This window comes from Cydia pomonella, chromosome 7, assembly GCF_033807575.1.
Source record: "Cydia pomonella isolate Wapato2018A chromosome 7, ilCydPomo1, whole genome shotgun sequence".
NCBI classification, from domain to species: Eukaryota; Metazoa; Arthropoda; class Insecta; order Lepidoptera; family Tortricidae; genus Cydia; species Cydia pomonella.
The window spans coordinates 8,248,644-8,271,965 of NC_084709.1; the positions used below are offsets into that span (position 1 = coordinate 8,248,644).

Genomic DNA, 23,322 nt, shown 5'->3' on the forward strand with positions numbered 1-23,322 from the left:
GGTACCTACACTTTGTATCGATATCAGGAAATTGTTGGATGCAGGCAGCGTACGAGTAAGGAACGTTTAGATGCTCCATTTGAATGGATCACTTTCGGTGGTGGCGGTTATAAAGTTGGGAATTCTATTGCATTGCATTTTATTTTGAGCAGCTGAAGTACGCAGAATCACATACTGATTATTATGAACTCTGCCCATAATCATGGAATCCACAATTGACAATTAATGTCCCGATGCTTATAGCTACAACATTGTAGGTGATGTGACAGAGTGAAGAATGTGTTATTCACGAAGACGCGTGCCTTGACTCGTAATGTCATCTTATTAAAGGTTGATTTGACAAATCTGCGCGTCATCGTGGATGACACGCACTATAGCTGCTTACTGCGAATTTGCTAAATCCTCTGAAACTGTTTGGAGCAAGTGTACATAGGTACGGGTACTTACTGGTAGAACCTCTATATGCCGATCTATGCCGAAAATATTTCCGTCATTTACTATTTATATAAGTAGTTTTAGGCTCGAAAAGGACATAGGATATTTTTGGACACAGACGAAGTTGTGGCAGAAGCTATTACAAACAGTTTTTATAATACGTTTTTCTTTCATAAATAGACAAATAGCTTCGACGTTATCTTTTGCAAGAAAACGGCCTCGCTTTTAAGCAGGGTACGTGGGAGCAGTAATAGCATCTTAAATATGATAGCTAATAAGCTTGATTGTCCTTTGTTCTGTCATAGGACAAAATCTATGTATGTTATTAAGTACTAACGTACAGGGGCGGATTAAGAAGGCGCGGGGCCCTTAGCACAATAACTCGCGGGCCCCCCCTGGTTAAAAAAAAACGGCTACTTGCGAGTCAGGCTCGCACCCCGAGGATTCAGTACCATCACAACATTTTTACAATGTTTAAATTTGCTGGAACTATTTTTAATCATGTTAATTATGCAGTGTATTTTTCTTTATTATCACACCAAGTTCGAGGTCTGTATTTTATAACCGTAATAGAGATAGAAAAAAAAACATATAAGTAAGCTCAACCGTAAATCGTAATTATTTGGTTTTTGTTCCAATACCGGTACTCTATACAAAAATCGTGTTCATTAAATCTGTCGTTCAGTGTGCTCTATCATATGACCCATAACAGTTAGACAGTCGAAATTTACACCAAGTGTATAATACGAAACGATGATGTAATCCTGTTATCTCTCATTAGGGACATAGGGCTCGCAGAAGAATTTGCCATTAGTCGCGACCCTGAGAGGCTACTTCTCAAGTGATCGCCCAAGTCCAAGCAGGGTCCAGGCGGCCTCGTACCTTGAAATGTATATCTCTATTGTCGTTATACCTACTACCTATATGAAAATCGTAATTATTTGGTTTTTGTTCCAATACCGGTACTCTATACAAAAATCGTATTCATTAAATCTGTCGTTCAGTGTGCTCTATCATATGACCCATAACAGTTAGACAGTCGAAATTTACACCAAGTGTGTATTTCTATTGCAGCTATAACAAATAATAAATATTAAATAATTTAATAGTTTTTTTTAAACGAAACATCTGTATATCGTCATTTAAAATCGGGATATTTTCCATATTTATTTATTTTCATAAATTCCTGATATTGTATTATTTTTTTATTTACATTTAGGCATTTTAAAAGAGCCTAATCTTAGTAAGGTTGCGTTATCAGAGTACCTTTCCTTCTATAGTAAACATCCCTATAATGGAACAGGCACCAGTAATGGGATGGTATAGACAAATCCTGTAAAACAAGTATTTACCGTCAGTTTTTAATTGCGCTGGCAACATTTTACCATAAGCAAGAGCTAAAGAGCTGCTTAAATTTAATTTTTCATTGATATTTGTTAGTTCAAAAATGAATGGCGCCATACATCCCATGACTGGAGCAAAAAACCAGTTTTAATTGGTTAATAATATTGAAACCAATTGCTGTAGCTTTAAAATCTCATTAAATACATAGAAAACATAAAGGCCAAATTCGACATATAACTTTTAAAGCGTAAAGCGGTAGAAATTTTACAGGTGTCGGTGAAATATCGAAACACTCTAAATTTTCTCTTAAATGTCCCATGATTGGTGCAATTAACGTCTTTCTTCTTCTAACATATACCTTCGGTTTCCATCATCAAATCAGGACGATCCTTGAAGGGTCGATCTCAACACAACATTGCATTGTCACCGATTTTTCTCTAGTAGGCGAAATTTTAAAAACAAAATATGTTGAGAGATGGTCAAAAAAATAATTTGCAAAATTTGAAAACAACTTACGAATATCGCAAGTTAAATTCAAGCATGTTGGGATACTGTTTAACAACATTCAATAATAATAAGTTAAATAAAAGCTTGTATAAACAGGTGAAACGTGAGTCGGACTTAAGAACAAAGCGGGTAGGATGTATCAGGGACGCAGTGGGAACTGGAAACCAATTGTCAAGTGTGTCAAAAAACAAGCTCAAAAGCTGAGTCTCTCCTATTTCGCCGCGTTCCCGTGCGAAACTGATAGCAAAGCTGCAAGAATAAAATCGATGCCCTAGTGTGAGCGAGTCTGTAGCTTCGTATAAGGACGGAAGCCCGTAGCGTTCTATAGCGGCGCGCATCCATGCAAAGGCTGAATTGTAGTAGAACAGAGTTTGGAATGGAACCAGTGTGAACTCGGCTTGCCTGCTGCTCGGCCTTCATTCTCGCTCGAAAGTACGACTCATGGGATCATTTGGTTTTCCGGCCCTGATGGGATGGGATGGGATTCCGGCCCGGATGCAGGGCTTAAAATTCGGCCTACGCGGAGCCCCGCTTTTCTTTTTATAATACTTTGACAATTAGGTTGGTTCGATCACGATCACGACTTTGCAGCAACTCCGCATATTTTGGACTCCTGGCTTCCCACTGCCGCAAAGCTGGCCATCATCCTTCCTTGCTTTTCACCAGTTTGTTATTTAACACAACTTCTTTTGTTCTTCTCCGAGCTCTGCTCTTTCCTGCAGCTTAGCCATGCACAAAAGCTTTGAGACACTGCACCTTCGGTTTATGTGAAACTATGCTTCCGGTCTTTGCATAAGTCGTAAAACTCCATGCATTCCTCAACCTTACAAACTTGGTACCGTAATAAAGAAAAATATGTCAAAATTGCCACTGACTTACCAAAAAAATACATTGTAAAAAAATTGTGATGGTACAGGATCCTCGGAGCGCGAGTTCGACATAACTTGGTCGGTTTCGCGTGCCGAAATCGCATGGTCAGGGTCGGTGCGCGGGGCCCCCCCTAGGCGCGGGGCCCTTAGCATATGCTTTTTCTGCTGTTCGGTTAATCCGCCACTGCTAACGTATGCTAAGATCAACTAACATTAACTGGGCCATTTGTTGTCTTTATAGAATAATAATAATAAATAAATAAATTGACCGCGTCTGTGCATGTGTGTGTACATATGTTCGCGATAAACTCAAAAACTACTGAAAGGATTTTGTCAATAGAGTGATTCTTGAGGTTTTTTTTACACTACGTCGGTGGCAAACAAGCATACGGCCCGACTAATGGTAAGCAGTCTCCGTAGCCTATGTATGCCTGCATCTCCAGAGAAGATACATGCGCGTTTCCGACCCTAAAATTATGGGTATATAATATAATCTAAATTTTGGGTATATAATTTGTTAAGGTTTTGTGTTGTAAGCCGGGACGTGTCGCTAGTTATATAATTGTTACAAATATTTGCTGCGACTTATTATTCAAAAGTGTGTTTCAATAAAAACACACCTCAAGATTGCTTCCCCTTTTTGTAATGCAAAAAAAAAACAACAAGTAACTATAGTTGATTGAGTTCAAATTCTTCTTTCATTGCACAAGTTACTGAAGATGCAATGAAAATTAAAGCATTTTGTTGGAATTTCAGTGGTTGGGAGGCTGGAGCGAGGGCGCAGACGGGGGCGCGGGGCAGCGGCTCTCCCGGGGCAAGTGCATCACGCAGCGACGAGGCGCCATCAAGCACAATAAGTAAGCACTATTTTCTTTATAGGGTTCCATATGATACTTAGGTCAATAATTTATAAATTAAAAATGTTCCAGTTGTTTTAATAAGTATATAGCTCCTACGGAAATTTTAATAGGTACCTAAAGTACCTACGTATACTTGTACTATACACATACACACATAGCAACGTACCTACACAGTTTTCGGAAGGGCTCTGATCTGTATAATTAAAGGAGATATCTAACCATTGTTCCGTTTGTATTTTCCATTTAGCCAAGAATTAACTGTAGGGTAGAGTGGGGGAATTGGAAACGCCGGGTAATTAGAAACAGTGGGATACATTGTACTTCTAATTGCGCAAAAAAATCTTGAGTATGTTTAACACAAACATGAAGAGACCTTCATGTGCCTAAGTGACTCTAAGATTCGGAAGCTATCCTAATATCCTAATAATTTTTATCCCACAATAATAAATAGATTTTTGTAGTTGAAGATTCCAAAATTTTGTTATTATCTTACATTGCTTTCAAACCCCAAGTGGTTTTTAAGCTAACCAAAAATACAATCATGTGTGAAGCTCATTTTGATTAATATTAATTACTTGGGGTAATTCGGAACTAAGGAATTGAGAACTTTCCCAATTATTCCTTGCATTCTTAATGATTCCTACGATATACTGATTAAAAGTCCAATATTTTTAACTTTTAATATGATAATGTTTATTTAAAATTATTATTTTATTAACATTAGATTGGCAGATAACCAAACTAACGGTCGTTTTAAAATTGATTGGGTTTGTGACATTTTTATATCTTTGTAGAGTTTTTAGGGCGTTTCATGTCGAGTGTCCCTAATTCCACCACTTTCTCCTAAATAGTAGGTAACTACCTTAACTGGGCGGATTGCTACTTGGAGAGTTATATATCAACTTATATATAAGTACTTACATATACAATTTAAATTTAACAGGAGTAGCGTCGAAATCGAAACTCAAAAATAGATTATGTACCAGAAACGTTAATTTGATGCGAAAATGATCTCTTTACAGCCGCGATAAAATATATTTTGAAAACACTATCTGGACGGAACTGGCGCTTAAATGAGCGTAAATTGGGATGAAAATATTCACACGAATAAGCATTTCATTTACGAGCGCGACGTGAGACGCTCGTGCCCGTTCCGCCGCGGTTCATTGATCTTATAATGCTAATTACGATGTTACATATTCAGTACAAAAATGATACAAGCTTATTCAGTATAAAAATGCTTGTGCCACACACTGGTGGAATCCCACGTTTAGGAACCAACTAAAAAACTAAACAATATAGGTACTAAGAGCAAACAAACTAAATTATTTTTATGAAAATATTTTCATTTGTGTTATTTCAAGTAGGTACTTAGAAACACTACTATTTACATAAAAATATGATAAACTGAGAAAAAAATAGAGGGCGTCGTAAACCCTTTAGGAATTGCTTATACATGAAAAAATTCGACCCATGCTGCTGTGATCCGGTTGGCCGAGTGGTTTTAGAAATTTGCCGCGAATGCAGTGGACGCTGGTTCGATTCCAGCCCTCCAGCCATTGTACATCGGTACTAACTGTTATTCTATGTGTAAACCTTAATGCAAAGTTATAAAGTTCTCCGATGGTCAGTTAAGAGTGTTGCTATTAGTACTTGTATACTTTGATCTTCCACTGCTTACATAAATCTACTTAGATAAAACAAAGCCAATTAGGTAGGTATAGGAAATCAATTCAGTAGAAGTCGAGTCTTCGGAAAAATGACATTCCGAGAGTGTGATGTGTTGATGTTAAAGACATTTTGTGTTTGAGGTAGAGTAATCATTCCTGCATGAGTTGTACGCAGTGAGTAGAACAATAGATTATTATTTTTATACATATTAGGATGCAATACAGGAACTGATTTCTCTCGTTGTAATGGTGTGCCTCACCTATAATTTGCTCGCCTTACAAGTAACCAAAAAACACAAAAATCAATTAACTTTTGATAAGTAGGTGTAGCGCCTGCTTGTTTACCGACCGGCGCCGCCCCCTCGATCCTAGTTACCTGGTGTCTCACGTCAGAATTCTTGGCTCAAGCCCTGACATTCCATAGATCAAAGCACGTGGGAGCTTGTCACTTAAAACACTCAATACGAATATATGACTCAAAAATAGAACGTAAATAGGGAAAATGTGGTGCTGCTAATGAGTTGCGGGAATCAGACGAATACTTAAAGGGTGTTCCGCGTATCTTAGTCACGCAAAGAACACGTCAGAGTTACCAGACAAAGAAAGAAAAGCGAAAATCCGAAGTAAAGTTAAGCCACATTATTGTCACTTCAATTCATTGTCGAATGCCGACGACGCAATGTTGCGTTTCTTAATTTATTTAGAACCCACCTACCGATATAAATTATTTAATTTATTGCCTAGTTCGGGATAGACCCTCGTTTTCCAAAATTTCATTTACCATAACGACCGAGTTTGCTTTGATGAGTAACTAAAGATATTAAACCAAATTAATACAAAACTAATAAATTTACATTGTTACATTACGATAGCAAATGAAGATACCATTGTCTAAACATACATCCAATCTCTGTTCTAGGGTGCACGAAGTGAACGGGCATCGATTCGTGGCCAAGTTCTTCAGGCAGCCGACCTTCTGTGCATTCTGCAAGGAGTTCCTATGGGGCTTCGGCAAACAAGGCTACCGCTGTGCGGTGTGCCAAACTGCGGTACATAAGCGGTGTCATTGCAAGCTGCTGGGGAAATGCCCGGGCTCGTCTGCACAGTCGGCTTCTACTGTGGTAAGGACCCTAGATGCCTGGAACATGCGTTGTTTGGTTGATTTGGGGAACAGCAATTAGGGCTGCCGCTGCGCGGTGTGCTAAACTGCCTTATACAAACGACGCCAATGCACAAGGTGCATGGTTCGCTCAGCCATTATCTACTGTTGTATTTTATTTACGACCTTGATATGACTGGCAGTGTATCTCGCGCGCGCTAATCACCGCGGGCTATCTGTATCTATATCAAATCCTTAAACGTATATCTCAGTGCTCTTCATTAGCATTATATTTTAAAGTAATCGTAAATATGACGACTTACGAGTAGCAGGTACTTTTGTTTGACTTTTTGATTATTATAAGAGTTAGGAGCAAAAATCAAATTCCACACAACAACAACAGCATTAAATATGTAGTTAAAAACCGAAAACGAAGAAGAATAGCTGCGATTAGTATGCATTAAATTACGTAAAAATATCTTCTGGTGTTAATGATCAGGGAGGAAAATGGGGACTACGTTTGTATGTATATGCAGTCACGTGACTTTGTCCTTTTTCATTTTAATGGCTTGGCAGGGTTCACCAATCGCTCACAGATCCTTCGTTTTATGATAAACATGATGAAAATTTAATATTTAAAAACCAAGTTCCAAAACTAAGTTACCATGTACTAGAAAATCACCGTGCAGACATTTTAAAAGCCACCTGAGATATGTAAGTGGTAGTATATAGAACTATATTTTGACGACCAGTTTGGCCCAGTGGGTAGTGACCCTGCCTACGAAGCCGATGGTCCCGGGTTCAAATCCTGGTAAGGGCATTTATTCGTGTGATGAGCATGGATATTTGTTCCTGAGTCATGGGTGTTTTCTATGTATTTAAGTATTTATAAATATTTATATATTATATATATCGTTGTCTAAGTACCCTCAACACAAGCCTTATTGAGCTTACTGTGGGACTTAGTCAATTTGTGTACTAATGTCCTATAATATTTATTTATTATTTATTTATTATATTTAATTCGTACAGCAGAATAATGACCATAAGAACATTGCAAGATAACCACAACTGCAGTGATCACTATAAAATAATGTAGGTACTCGTCTCGTACGAACTGCATTTATTGATTTAAACTTTTAAGCACAGCAACACATACGTCTGTGGTAACGTAGCATACGTCATTTATATCCACTTAGCTTTTACGCAAGCTAAGCTGCCAAAAATCTAAGTTTACCCCGCTTTAAATCATAAATAAAACATTAATTCCTTGTTGCAGTACCTGCGCGAACGCTTCAAAGTTGACGTACCTCACCGGTTTCGACCTCACCAGTTCATGTCGCCCACCTTCTGCGACCACTGCGGGAACCTGCTGTATGGCTTCATTAAACAGGGGCTCAAGTGTGAAGGTAATACCGCAGTTACAATGCGGTCGCCGAATAACGCGGTTATCACATTGAAGTGGATCCGCACGCCGCTCCGGTGTGTAATCCAGGGAGCGTTATGTAGCCGGAGCGTCGGGCGGATCCGCATCCAATATGAAGATGGCTTATGGCCGTGTAAGTGTGAAACAAAAGGCGATTTAGACCAGTAGAGCTAAGATAGTCGGCTCTTTACCATTTGTCACTTTCTAACAAGTGGGTAAGCGCGAAAGTAACAAGTGATAAAAATGGAACCATGCTGCCACCGCGTTGGGATTGTACCAACCATGGTAATATTGCCACATGCATAAATGCCGTATTTAGCCGTAATTTATTTACCGTATTCTAGCGCAAAAAAAAAAAACAAATTCAAACCAGTTGTCTGTATGTGTGGTGGGCGACAATATTAGGGCTCCTCTACACGATGGCCCAGCGTAGGCCAGTCCAAGGGACGCAGCTATGCGGTGAAATGAGATAGCAATATCACTTGCTCCCTCTAACGCATAAATGCGTCCCTAGGACTGGCCTACGCTGGGCCATCATGTAGAGGAGCCATTAGTGTTTTAATCGATGGTGTAGGTACAAATCGATCTGCTGACATTTATTTTAGCATGTCGGTTATCGGTTAATGGCTTATTTACAATGTTCTAAGTTAAAAAATCATTCGTGATCATATTTCCAGTGAAAAAATCAATTCATCGAATCAGAATCGAACATTCGTTGGTTATAGTGAAAACTTTAGTCGGTTTGTTATTTGTGGTTGATACAATCAGAGCATAGTTTTATGTCTCGCTTTTGCGCATGCTACGAGTATTGGGCAGTCGGGTGTGGTGACTACAGTAATGTAATTAAAGTTTTATGTTTTTAAGTTATCATTTAAACGAAATATATCCAGATTAACTTCTAGTATTTCGATTCATTTTTTTTTGTAAACTTAATGTTGTCTTACACAAATTGTAGTAATGTAGCTGGTCAATATTCCTAACAATTATAATACGGTTTCGGCCTGGAGTATCTAGACTTAAATTGTGGTCACTAAACACTAAAAATAATGACTGCATAATTTACACCGTACTGCTTTGGACAAAGGAATAGTTCTATTAATAATTAACTCTTTTACCACGCACGAGGAAGAAAAGCGCTAAGTATGAATTTGTTTAGACACGTGGCATGTTTTTTGGCTAATGCAATAAAGAAGATCGTGTTAGACCAAAGTTGTACGAGTGTTACTAATAAACCATCGATGCTCCACGCTAGCACAACTGAACACTAAGTTACTGATTTCAACGAGCAAACGTTTTTAAAAGCGTACGCCACGGCCTACAGACGCTTCTGCATACAAACGTAGTACACATTTTCGATATTGACATTATGGATAATGTTTTTACATATATTTTGATTTATAATGTATATTAACCATAGCTATGCCCCTAGTTTGACTTTTTTTCGATATTTTTATTTGTGTAAAAATTAGGCGTGCAAATAGCTAGAAAGCACGAGCACATTGTGTTCATTCTGTCATTTTGCCGAGACAAACAGAGCCCGATTACACTATGGAAGGTAGAGCAAGGAACAAAATCTCCATATACCAAAAAGTGTCCGACAAAAAACCATAAATAGGTGGCGCTACAATACATAGAATACTTGAGAAAAAAATCTAATCATAGACAGCGCACTTCACTTCGTCAATAACGCCTAGGTTCATAGCTACTCTAGCGCTACTCTGGAGAGATTTGGAACTATTATTTATAGATGACAGCTGGACACTTTTGCAACGATTCTGCCTAAGGAGTTTCTGTTCCTTGCCTCTACCTTCCTTAGATTACACCTCTAGTTGACAATCAATCGATCAACATAAAGGTTGTATGCTATACAGGTTGAAATTTTAACCACCCATAGTAGTGACTTTGAAATCGCGAAAAATAATTTGGTTCCCATCCCATAGAAATCAGCGGCATCACATCAGCCGGAATGTATGAAACAGCCAATTTTTTTTCCGCGATTCCGGCATTGGTCCCATACTAAAAGTTATTCAGTATAACCTATAAAATCACTACGCAGAGTATGGCGGTGGTTAAATTTTAACCCTGTATAAATAAGTATATTTATTTTAGGAGAAAGAACCTCGGGTTTATAATCTAGTGTGTGTGTCGTGTAAATAATATCTTGATTTTAAACTAACCAAGCTATAAACTAGCAAGCTAGAACTGTGTACCTTAATAAGGCACTAAAAGACCTCAAATATTTTTATGCACTAATTTTAAGTTAATATTAACATGCATGATTTCAGGCAAATAAATATTCGGAAACTAAAGGATCGAACCTTTTGTTCCCTTTTTAGGGATCCGTACCAAAAAGATACAAAAGGAACCCTTATGGTGCGACGCGGTCCGTCTGTCACATCGCTAAATATCTCGAGAACTACTTATGTTATCGATTTGAAATGGTCAAGACATGAGCAACGCTAACCCAGATACATAGAAAGTTTATTGGTCAAGTGGGATATCATTTGAAATAGCTCAAATTGAACATTTAAAAACATTTGTCAAGAACTTGATTTATCAAGAAGGCCTACGAAAAAATTACAATTTTTTTACATATAAAAAACATTATTATAAATATTACAGGGAAAATATCAACATACCTCTGTCTTGATAACTTTTTTAATTAGCAAAAAACATTTTCAAATTTCATTTGCAATTTAACCTCCTTTGCGGGTGTTTATTATATTTGAAATTTCTATGAGATTATTCCAAAAACACATTTTTCAAATAAAACAAAAAAAAATCCGTTCACGTGATAATAAAGAATTATCCCTTAAAAAAACAATATACATACCACTCGCGCAAATTAGTTGAGCAATTTGCCGATAGATGGCGCTGTACACAATTATGGTTAGTACATATCTGGCCAAAAGTCGTTGCTGTTTATAGTTATAAGATATAATTGAAAGTTTGTACGGAACCCTCAGTGTGCGAATAATAGGAACTCGCACTTGACCGGTTTTTTCTGTAATTTGTAGGGTCTGCAACGCCGGTGTAACTCCACTTGACTCGCAAGCACCCATAGGCTGCGGTGGCTTGTTCACTACCGTGGCGTGGTATAAAAAAGTGTCAATTTTAAGAAAGCCTAAGTAAACTGCTACGAACTACGTGCTACGGCGTAGCGCTACATCGTAGAGCCTCGTAGCACTAAACTCAACAAAGGACCTTTTAATCTGTTGTGTCTTATAAGTTCAAATCTAATTCAACTTTAATTTGCACAAACAATCAACAAAAATATTAAACACAAACACTACCAAGTGCTGAGCTTAAGCCGCTCATAAGGATCGCCATGGCTTGCGGTGCTGCGCAGAACCCTATTCATTCACTACCATTTATGAGATCGCTCGCTCGTCCGTCCATGTAGGGAACAAGCATAAATGTGTAGTTCAAGTTTCGGATTTAGCCCAATCGGCAAATCGTACAACTAAGAAGTACGCGTGAACCGTAGTAGGCGAACCATAAGCAGCTTGTTCAACGCCGTGTCGGATTGGACTTAGGTACGTTCTTAGTTATTACTGTGGATAGGCCAATTCGATACGACCATAGACGGTACCGCCATCACTTTAACACACCATAGACGATAGACGACCTATACCCATCTAAAATAAGAACATAATGTCACTGTTAATTTTGACGACCGGTCTGGCCTAGTGGGTAGTGACCTAGCCTATGAAGCCAATGGTCCCGGGTTCAAATCCTGGTAAGGGCATTTATTTGTGTGATGAACATAGATATTTGTTCTTGAGTCATGGGCGTTTTCTATGTATTTAAGTATTTATAAATATTGATCTTTGTCTAAGTACCCACAACACAAAGCCTTAATGAGCTTACTGTGGGACTTAGTCAATTTGTGTGATAATGATAATGTCCTATAATATTTATTTATATATCGATGTCTGCGTACCCACAACACAGGCTTTCTTGACCTTACTGGGGGGCTTAGTCAATTTGTGTAAGAATGTCCAATATTTATTTAGTTATGACAAGGAACGCACATAAGCTGGCTTTATTTTTGTACTCAGAAACATGTACTTCACATAATTACATATTTATCAAACTTTTTCTTGCAAATGAGACACAAAAATCTGAAAGACATTTCAAACTAGTTCGTAATTAAGAAAATATGACATTAATATATATATAAAAAAAAAACAGAAAAAAATGAGAATAATGATCTTTGTTCAAAAGACCTTTATCAGTGTAGGCGACGGAAACAAAAGATAGTCTTAACTAATGAACCGTAAGGGCAAACAAATCGTGTCGGCTGCGACAATAAATCAGAATGCTTTAGTATGGTTTTGACATTGAAGTGTTTATTTTCACGACAATAGACTTTTCGTGGTGAACGAGGTCGACGAGGAAATGTCGGTAAAACGCTAAGAAATTTGATTCTAAAATTTTAGTATAATATTGATTTTAGCGGCTTGTGGACTGTTTCAAGATTGTAGATGAAAACCATACGAACAACAAGCGTCATAAGATCTCTTACTATTAAATTATCTGTCCCCATATCATCAGCAGACATTAACGGCGATTGTATTCTTTGATGTAGAGTCTAGACCCTGCGAGTACTGCGAAATTAGTGAGCGAAATCCGCTCTGAAATTCATGTCTTTACACTTTTTACGCTCTAGTTGACATCAATCATTTTTATACTTGCTTATGCATCAACGAACTATATTGACACGGCGAAAACGCGTGTTTATAAAGTGTTGGCAGCATAAACAAAAATTTAATTAAGTATCTCAGTGGATAATGTCACTTACTACTTATTATTAATAAAATTAACTATATATAAGTACACAATATAATTTAAATTAGAAAATAAAAGAAACAATATTAAACTCAGAAAATAAATGATTTTATGGTAAACTTACAAAACATATTACTTGCTAAGGACTCTAAGGAGACAGGAAATAGCTTATAAAATATACTAAGACTTTTACGCGAATAAAAAATTACATTTTGGAATGAAATTAGAATAGTATTATTAATATTTATTAAGTCAATTGTAGGTGTTCGTTGCCAACGAAAATTCTGACGTAGCTGATGCACTGATCATTCATAAATACTTAGGTTAGTTTACATCAGATAAATTAAATTGTTTTACAAGGACAGTTCGAGATGCTCTCCGTTGGATGAGATCTAGAGGGAAAGTTGGTACTAGGGTGCCTCATAGGCGGTGGGACGGCGTGAAATACTGTCTCCATCTGTTGAGCACATCGAACTTTATCGAGGCTAATTTGGTCTTATCCTCTAAATGGCCGCGGAACTGGACTTCATTCGAGATGTAGAAGCCCAGGATTCCGATACTGGCTGTGGCAGTTAGGGGCGTGCTTTCAAATCGGGGTGATATGCGTTTTGCGGTAGACGCGCAAACCTGTGTCTTTGTAGGGTTGAACAAGTTAAATCGTTTTCATAAAGCGTGGCTAATATAAGAAAAATATTGGTTAACCAAATAAATCTCTGATTCCGATTCTGAAAAACTGCTGTAAACTATAGAAATACTTAAAAAAAAAACATATATTTCACGAGGAAAATTCGCGTCTAAAACTAATGGAAAGTAGTTTTACTGTCACAAGGCCGAGAAACAACACGAGCCGATTTGAAAGAAATTATGTATTCCAATTGCCTTTTCAAGTTCGCCACCCCACCACCGATGCACTTGACGGATGCCACTGCATTCCCTAAGAGACCGTCACGTGAGAAGACTTGAGGTGACCTTGCTCCAACACGGGGCGACTACTTAATGCCCACCTATAAATAACCTACCTTGATTGACACCTACACCTACTCGTACCTTGGTTTGATTAGCCGCAAATGGAAGTGATGCAACGGATTCGAGAATGTAATCTATTATAAAAGATATTATTCTGTGATTTCAGATAAAAAACAGCCAATAACATATACGATATCGAATTGACGATACCTATTTTTGATACAGTGGGGATACTGCATTCTTATGTTTAGATAACATACTCGTATCGCAAAATGTAGCATGTTACGTGTTTAAATTAAAATGTCTGGGAGATCGGTCTCTCGGCTCTTTGCTCTGAAAAGCAAATTTCATCGAAATCGTTAGAGCCGTTTCCGAGATCCAAGAAATATATTAATATACAAGAATTGCTTGTTATACAAGAATCGCTCGAAAGATACGAATTATATTGTCTCCTCAGAATTAAGTCCCTGATTAGCGTTCTGAGTATATACCTGCGTGTAATAAATACAATATTTGTATCATAAGACACATATTAGTGGTAATTAAAGTAATAAAATAACATAAATCTATTAAAAATGTCACTTACGGACGAACATTGTTGTATATATATGGTATGATATACTGTTATGCCGTAGATCCATAAAATAAAACGTATGTATGCATGGCTATAAATGTTTAACCACAGTTGAATCAAAAACATAACATTTATGCTTTATTTGAAACACCTACTATCATCATTCATGAGATAAATAAAAAACACGTCCGCTACAAAGTTTGCATATTTTTTGCCTGAATTCTACGCGTTTATATGTAAAACATTACTGCAACTGCTTCATGTCATTTAACCGTAACATAATTTCCCATTTACAAAGCAGATAATTTTGTTATATATGATCACCAAATTATATATGACAATTGATGGTCTATATTTTTTGTTAATACTTACCGAAAAAGGCTTGTCAAAATTACCGAAGATTAGAGTGAATAGATGAGTCTCAAAGTTTATGGACCAAAATTTATAAACGTTTACGCTTATAATAACTGTCTACAGTTTATTAATCACTATATAATTTAATATAATCGCCTTCTATTTTTTGATACAAATCAATATAACTATTATAAATGTTAAACAAAAACATTAACAGAAAATCGAAATTATTTAGAATAACTGACACTATTATCTCTAATAACAAAACGTTAAAAACTTCCTTCCGACATCTTAGAAAAAGTCACAAGATCTATTATTGTCTTCATAATAATCATCAATCAATCACCTGTGCGAGTCTGGGCAGGCGGGGGCCGCAAGCGCGGGAGGGCGGGCCTGCGCCCGCGCCTACCGCGGCTGGCTGCCAGTCCGCGCGCGAGCGAGCCCGCATGCCGCCACGCGAAGCGCGCACCCGCCGGAACGCAACAAAATGCCACTTTACTCCGATCACATATCGAATATGTATTACAGTGGATCGTCTTCCTACAGTGCCCCATACAGTTACGGATCAAAAAAACCAATAGGATCGTCGTTCAGTGCATCATACCTCAATCCCGGATCGAACTATAGCAACCATTCCTCGCTAGGAGGATACACCCGCCCTCAGGTCAGCTCAAGATGGATCACCAGCAGCGGAAGGACTTACTCTCCTATCCTCAGCACTATATCAGAAAGAAATACGTCAAGTCCTTCAAGGGTAAGCAGTCCTAGAAGAATACCTAGTTACAAACGAAGTTACGTTCCCTCCAGCTATACTCCACGACCGATAAATATCAACACGGCTGATATTGACGTGTCAAGGAATAAATATCGACCAAAGACAGAAAGTCCGCCTCCACCTCAGACAGATGCGCCGACTGCGGATAATGAAAATGGACCCTTCATGCCACGAATAGATGGCAAGCCTGAAACTGGCATAGATTCCTCTCCTGGGGAATTGAGGAGTACTATAAAACGAGGTCGAACTGTAGTACGCCTGCATACCATTAAGAGAAAAGATAGAGATTCGCCCCGAAAACCTTTAGACGGATCACAAAAATCAAGTTCCGAAGAAGGTGATAAAAGTGAGTCGGTTGTAGATAATGCTCCAGTTAAAGATGCATCAGAATCAATGAAATGGAGAGAAAAGCTTTCTGAAGACTTAATCTACAAAGAAAAAAAAGAAAAAAAGACTATAGGAACCAAATTGATGGAAAAATTCATTGTCAAAGACAATAATGATAGTGATATAGAAATAACACGTGATAGTAAAAATAAACAAGGACACGCTTTAAGTGCACCACAAGCAACTCATTCTAGCACGAGTAGATCACCCACCAGACGATGTTCACTGGAGATCTTAGCCGAACAAGCAAACGTCTTAGATTCATTAATTAGAAATGAAAATTTAAGTACGGTTACTTTGGATTTAAGCAAAATTGGGACAGAGGAATCGGTTGACATTACAAAAAGTCAAAGAAACCCTTTAAAAACGACAAAATCAGATAATTCCTTACACGATCGCTTCAGAAAGTCTAGAGATTCCAAAGAACTTAAGCATTCATTAAAAAGACGAAGTTTAAAGAGGTCTTGTTCAGGTGGTAGACTCGACTCTATTACTGAATTTCCTAGAGAGGCTTTATGTTCTTTACCATCTATTGAAGAAAATAGGTCATCGATAAAATATGAAAATACGAAACCAAAACCCAAGTTAAAAGCAAAAATAACTGGAACAGTGGAAGTATCTCCTACGACTAGTCCTTTAAAATTTAAAGTTGAAGAAGTTGTTGTTGAGGAAAAACCTCGTGCTTTGAAAAAGGAAATTTCATTTAGCAGCAGTGTTGATTCTAGCTTTGATGATTGCCCAAAAAATGCAAATAGGTCAATTACTAATGCATTGCGTAAAAGTAGAATGCGGTCTTCTATCCGTAGAAAAACCGACCTCGAAAGTAATGTTCCTTCGCCTGAACCTGACGACGGTAATTTTTGGGATAAAATAGGCAAAAGGGAGACCGTTTACCTTTTAAAAAGAAAACAAAATATAGAAGACGCTAGAGAAAAACATCGAAGAGCTCTATTTTGGTTTCCAGAAGACGAGGCATCAAGTGCTAATGAAGAATTTTTTGAGCCACCTAATATAATTAAGTCGAATGAAACAGACCAAATAAATATTGAGAATACCGTTAAGCAACAAGATACAAAAAATATTGATATTACCGATGCTACAGTAGGAGGTTCGATAGGAATTTTCCCCAAGGAACCTGAGTTGCCTTCACCCGATGTAAATAGTAATATGCTGCAAACGAATTCTGAAATAAAAAGTGATAATCTACATAATTCGATATTAGGATCTACAGAGATAAAAGAAATCTTAACAAAACAAGCCGGTGAAACAATCTATCAAGATGTGAAAGAACCCCTGATACCAGATGGTAACTTGAACGTTAAACAAGAAAAGACAAATGTAGCATCTAGAATTGCAGTAAGTAACAGCGACGTCAAAAAGACTGACGAAGTTAAAGTTAGTGATCAGGTGCCACAACTTAACAAAAATAAGATGCTACTCAAAAGTGAGGACAAAATTAATAAACTTGATAAAGCTCCAGAAAAATCAATTGATCCAGTGGTGCCCAGTAATAAAAATATTAAAGAAGAAGTACATTTGCTGGAAAATAGTGAAAGTGTCATTCATTCAAAATTGATTAAACCGGAAGATGAAATTGTCATAGAAAGAAAAGATGACATAATTCCTAAGCCAAATAAAACAGATATCGCTGTTCAAGATAACAGTAAAATAAAAGATAGCAAACAAAAATCTCTAAAAGAATTTAAAACTGAAGAAAAAATATGTCCTGTGCATGGCAAAAAAGATAAAAACACTTCGCAAATTGAAACAATTGCAGAATCTTCTAAAGATAAGAAAGCAGAGTCTCCAAAATCAACAATAATTGAGGACAAATCTTCTCCTTTACATAGTAAGAAAGAGATCATGTCTCCGCATGTTGAAACAAAGGCAGATTTAAATAAAATTAAAAAACAAGACTCTCCAAAAGCGAAAGAAACTGGGGAAAAAAATAGTGCTGATACAAAAAAAGAGGACATGTCCTTGCATATAAACGTTAAAGAAGAGTCGTCGAAACCATCTACTAACACTAAAGTATCATCCGTGCAACATGCTGATAGTGAGGGTTGCATGTCTGAGACTACAAACAAAACAGTTGAGAAAATAGTTAATTCAGAAGCAATTACACAAGAAGCGAATACCGTTACTGAAGAGGTAGTGGGGAGCACTTCTTCTGAGGCGGCACCTTCACAAATACCAGTAATTATAGAATCTGTAAACATTCCAAAAGAAGAAACTGCAGTTAATAATGAAGAGCATAAAGCAAGAGAGAGTATAAAGGCTGAAAACAAATCTCTAAACAAGGAAAAAGAACAACCAAGACAATCACCAGCACTAGACACAAAGATTCCGATCAGAAAGCCAGTTAAAGAAGAATTGGCAGTTAGGCCGCTTATAGCTACTCCTCGTCCTCTTCAAAAGAAGAGTCCTCAAGTCATTCATTCATCAAGTTCATCCTCATCGTCTTCAGAAGAGGATACGTCAGATGATGACGATGCAGACGAGTCAGATACCAGCGAGGAATCTACAGAGTTCTTCGAGTGCGAAACCACTGCTGACGGCAGGACTTCCACAGGATCCAACGATTCTGGATTTGACTCTTCGGCACCAACATCACCGGCAGGTTTCGTCCACGTAAAAAAAGGTAAAATACGCCTTATCTGCAGAGATTAATTAGGGAAACACAAGTTTTCACATTTACACTGTCACACAAACCTACTAACAAACTTCTAACGTGTTAAAAAAGTCCTGAGGTCCAATTCTTGATTGGTAAGAATTTTCAACGACACATGTAAACAATATAATCTATAATAATATCTTTTGAGCGACCCTTCGAGAGTTGACCTCCCGACTAATGCACGATTGCTTTTGCACGGCTTAGCATAGCATAAGTAATTATACAACCAAGTACTTTTCGTTTAGCGGCGCGACGTCTCGTTATTTTGTTTTAGACTGCGATGTAAACTGCCATCGAAAATGTGAAAAGTTGACAGCGAACCTGTGCGGAGTGAACCAGCGGCTTTTAGTGGAAGCTCTGTCATCTCGAAGCGCCTCTATCGTCTCTAAGAGAGGTGGGTATACTTCATAGAAACGGGTCTAAAATGAACTCTAACGATGATATTAGTTGTCGTTTCCTCAGGACAGAATTTGAACTCGAGCGTCGTAAATACTGACGTCAGACGACGTTAGCTTTATGTTTTCAGGCCGTAAATCATATTCATTCGGACGAGTATTATTAGATCAAAAGTGAAAGATTGCAAAAACTAAGCCAATAAAAGTCAACGGCTTTTAGCTATAGTGGCCGTTGCAGCCGTTGAAATGCGGCGTTTCGTGAACCGAAACCGATTTCCTTTGGCAGGAGAGGTCTTTAGGACCAAAGGATTGATTTAAGAATCAAATTGACACCATTCCGAAGTAAAACCAATAAAAAAAACCGGTCAAGAGATTTTGCCCCCTCTTCATATTGGGCATTTTCCATAGTTAATAAATAATTAAAAATACTTTCGATGTGTATTCAAATCGTAGCTTCAGTGGTTTTTGAGAAATTTAGCGATGTGACAGACAGACAGACAGACGGACAGAGTCGCACCATAAGGGTTCCTTTTGTACCTGTTTGGTACGGAACCCTAAAAAACTTTATTAAATTCCTCTTCACGCTTAAACCGCTGGACCGATTTAGTTGAGATTTGGTATAGAGATAGTTTGAGTCCCCGGGAAGAACATAGGATAGTGCTTATCCTAAAAGTCATCCCTTAAGGGTGTGAAAAGGGGGGTGGAAGTTTGTATCGGGAATGAATAACCGCAGAACAGAAATCTGTTACAATGAAATTTAGTATAATCTACATCTTTGATTTAGTTGAAAATTGTACCAAATGTGACATAGAACCTAACATTAAACAGTTACTACAGTTAGTAACCTCAGACGTCGCCGAACCTAAAACTTAAATACATTTTAGGAACACAAAGATTAATTCTGCCGAAGGAAACCGATGGTTTATAGAAAGCCATATTTATATATCGTATGCAAACGAACTATTATTACCACGAAGTGCATTTGTTTAATTTGGCATTTTGGATACTTAATATTGAACAAATCACGTTAATTATGCGTTCCGTTTGTTTTCATTGAAAGGCAAACTTATAAAGATTTGTCACAAAGTAGTGAGTAGGTGCTTTAATGCGTATTTGTTTATTTGCCGAGAGAGAACACAGCGTGGGTAGTAGTGCGGTTGCCTCTGCCTGGACATCGGCCAATCACTCTTCGCTCACCTGTACAGAATTAATAGCATCAATTGCCACTGAAATTAACTTAAAGAGACAAGCACGATTACGATTTACCCAAAATAGACTCAGAGATTGCAAACAAGTAGTTATATCAAAGTGAGCTTACGTAAGAATAAAACAGATATTTTTAAATTTAATTTCTTATTGCTTATTTTATTATGTGCCTAAATTGTTTTTTCAGTTTGATACAAGTCCCTATTTGGATTTTTTTTTAATTTTTATTGTAAAATTAGTTCTAGTACCGAAATAAAAGACAGATGTACGTGCATTTTTGTGCATACGTATGCACGTATCAGGCGTCTACACGACAGCTCGAGGAATGAGAACGAAGACTGATTCTCGTGATCGTGATCAACCGACTTGATCGACGAGCACTATCGTCGATTATTTTGGCTGGTCTTCAAACGCCGCCGTAGTATTTTTATTCCCGATTCCGACAACATATAGTTTGGCATTGATACGATGTCTGTTGATTTTTCAAACTAATTTTTGTTACATTTTATGGAATCGGCGTTTGTTTTTGATAGATTTACGTTTTTAGTGAAATGCCAAAATAAATTCGATGATGGTTTTATACAAAAAAAGTGAAGTTATACTTGTAATAGACGTTATTATAAAATTTATTGAATGGTAATTTAAACAAGTAGATATATTGCATCCTCTTTTTTCTTCCTAATTTCATATTATAATTATAACTACATATTTCTTTTCAATGCACTTTCGTCTGCATTTTATTTTAATACATTTTTTAATCTGTTATTTGGCTCCTCGACTTTGGGTTATTAATGAACTATATGAATAATATAAATGCTTGAAAATGACAACGTAGACCAAACAATTTACATGAAGGTAATCATTTTGCTCACATTATAATTTATAACCCAGTATTTCATTTCACCCGTACACCGTCAAATTGATCAAAAATATCTTACAATATTTTAAGAAATGGCTATTATAATCATCACGACAATACCTACTTATCACAAATACATAATAACACGGGCTAGGCAACATGTTGAAATGAGAACCGATTAACTAGCATTGTGTACGCAGGTGGCGAGACTCCCGGGACGTCCGCGGCAGCGCCCAACACGCCCGACTTCCACGAGCAGGAGCTCGGTGAGCCTTCGACACCGCAACCTTGCATCACGCATGCTACGACTTTTATCTGCATCTACTATACTCTTACATCTTTTTAAAACCTCATTTATCAAAGCATTTAGCAAAACACAACAGAATGTTTGTTCTACTGGATATAACGCCAACATTTTTCCTTACTAGTTTATCTAACAGAAAACTTAATTCGAAAATTTGGATTTCCGGAAAATGTATTATTGAATAGGTGAGTATTCAATGTATTGCTTGTGCGGTAAGATTTAGAACTTTGTTAACCGTTTTGCTCCGCAAGCACTAATCAAACATAACCCCTTCATTACTTTCAAAACACTACATTACACACTACAAAGTGCTAAATGCTAGTTCCCTATAGTTTCTCACATTTTCTCTTGTTTTCATATAAATATATTTGGGTAAAAAAATCTAAAGACCTAATAGGAGTACTAAACTATACGGTTCAATAATGATCTCGCGTTACATTAACCTTAAGTATTTTCAATTTAAACTATACTCGTGTTGTAAAAATATTAATGCATGCTCCTTTATCACTCCCGGAAGATAAAACGGTTCATAATTTATTGGAAATGTAAAGTGATCAGATAGATAAATCACTTACACGTTTATGAATATTTCTGACTTGCAACAGATTAAATGATCTGCCAACGAAACTGGATCAGGTTAATAATTTCGGAAAGATCAAGTAGGACACGATTATTATAAATGCCAAGTGCCCGGTTTGTTCTGAATTATCATTAGTTATTTGAAGTTCGTTAATATAATACTAAGTAAATCTATAATAGCTAAATAACTATATATAGCTAAGATGATATGATTTCTTGACGATCTAAAAAAGTATTTCGTATCTAAGCAGTCTAGTTTACGAGTATGTTAAGCAGGGACTTGGCCAGACTTTGTTCTTTATTTTTTTTTTTTTTTTTTTTTTCGTATGGCTTTTTGTTACTCTACTTCAGAGATTTACAGTTTTCAAGTACTGTACCGCTTCTTTAGTCAAGGTGGTAAAATCCTCTACTTGCCCATGGTATTTGGTTAGAGGACAGTCAAATACCGTGTGGTGTACGGTCTGCTCGGGTGCTCCACACCGGCATACTGGTGATTCGCACCAGTTCCATTTGTGCCATAGATAGGCACAGTTTCCAACTCCCGTCCTTATCCGATTCAGATTGTTATATGAATATCTATTTTCATAAGATCTAAAAGCTTGAGTGTTCCCTGAAGATGTTACGACACTTAAAAGACCAAAACGAAAGGATGATATAATTGCTACTCCCGAGAAAGCCCCAGCTAGTTTACAGATTATTTCAAAATAGTGGAGCAGCCACTTAGCTTTTACATAAATTCCGTGTGCCCTATTTCGCCTGACACCGCGCACTTGTGCCCGCCCCGCTTCGGGTTCCGCGTTCCAGCAGAAATTCTGACGCAACTAGCTATCGGAATTCATTATATCTCCCTGTAAAACTAAAATCATAACAAGCCCTGACGATGTATAACTTCCGATTACGTAAACTCTAAATAAGATATAAATATTTTATTACATATGAAAGAGACAAAAAGGTAAAGAGGAAACATACTGTTATGAATTTGATCATTTACAACGTGAGGAAGTCAGGGCGGTAGGCGATATATAGATTTTGGCAATTGCAGTTCATATTCATAAATTGATATGTTGTTGAAGTTAAGTATGTGGAGGATATGAGGCCTTTAGCGATAAAACCGCCTGTTATTGCCTGCCTCTCTCTATCTTTAATCAATCTATGAGAAAAAAAATATTCAATTAGGTAACAATAACTTTTCCTAGTTGCCCATATTCCTTCAAAGTACGATTTCACAATGAAGTTAATCGAACACGA

At 37.2% G+C, this 23,322-nt stretch overlaps 1 protein-coding gene across 7 annotated transcripts in view; it reads left to right on the forward strand.

Moving 5' to 3' along the window:
- The window catches only part of LOC133519742 (putative protein kinase C delta type homolog), a 56,903-nt gene that overhangs the window by 8,754 nt on the left and 24,827 nt on the right, over positions 1-23,322 (forward strand). For 2 of the 7 annotated variants that reach the window (XM_061853813.1, XM_061853814.1), the window contains exons 2-6: positions 3,912-4,012; positions 6,605-6,806; positions 8,064-8,193; positions 19,006-19,125; positions 21,392-21,457. In XM_061853813.1, coding sequence (XP_061709797.1) covers positions 3,912-4,012; positions 6,605-6,806; positions 8,064-8,193; positions 19,006-19,125; positions 21,392-21,457 — 619 coding nt within the window. Of the gene's footprint in view, positions 1-3,911; positions 4,013-5,738; positions 5,860-6,604; positions 6,807-8,063; positions 8,194-15,262; positions 18,699-19,005; positions 19,126-21,391; positions 21,458-23,322 lie in introns of those variants that run through there. The other 5 variants (XM_061853816.1, XM_061853817.1, XM_061853810.1 and 2 more) reach the window with 5 other exon arrangements.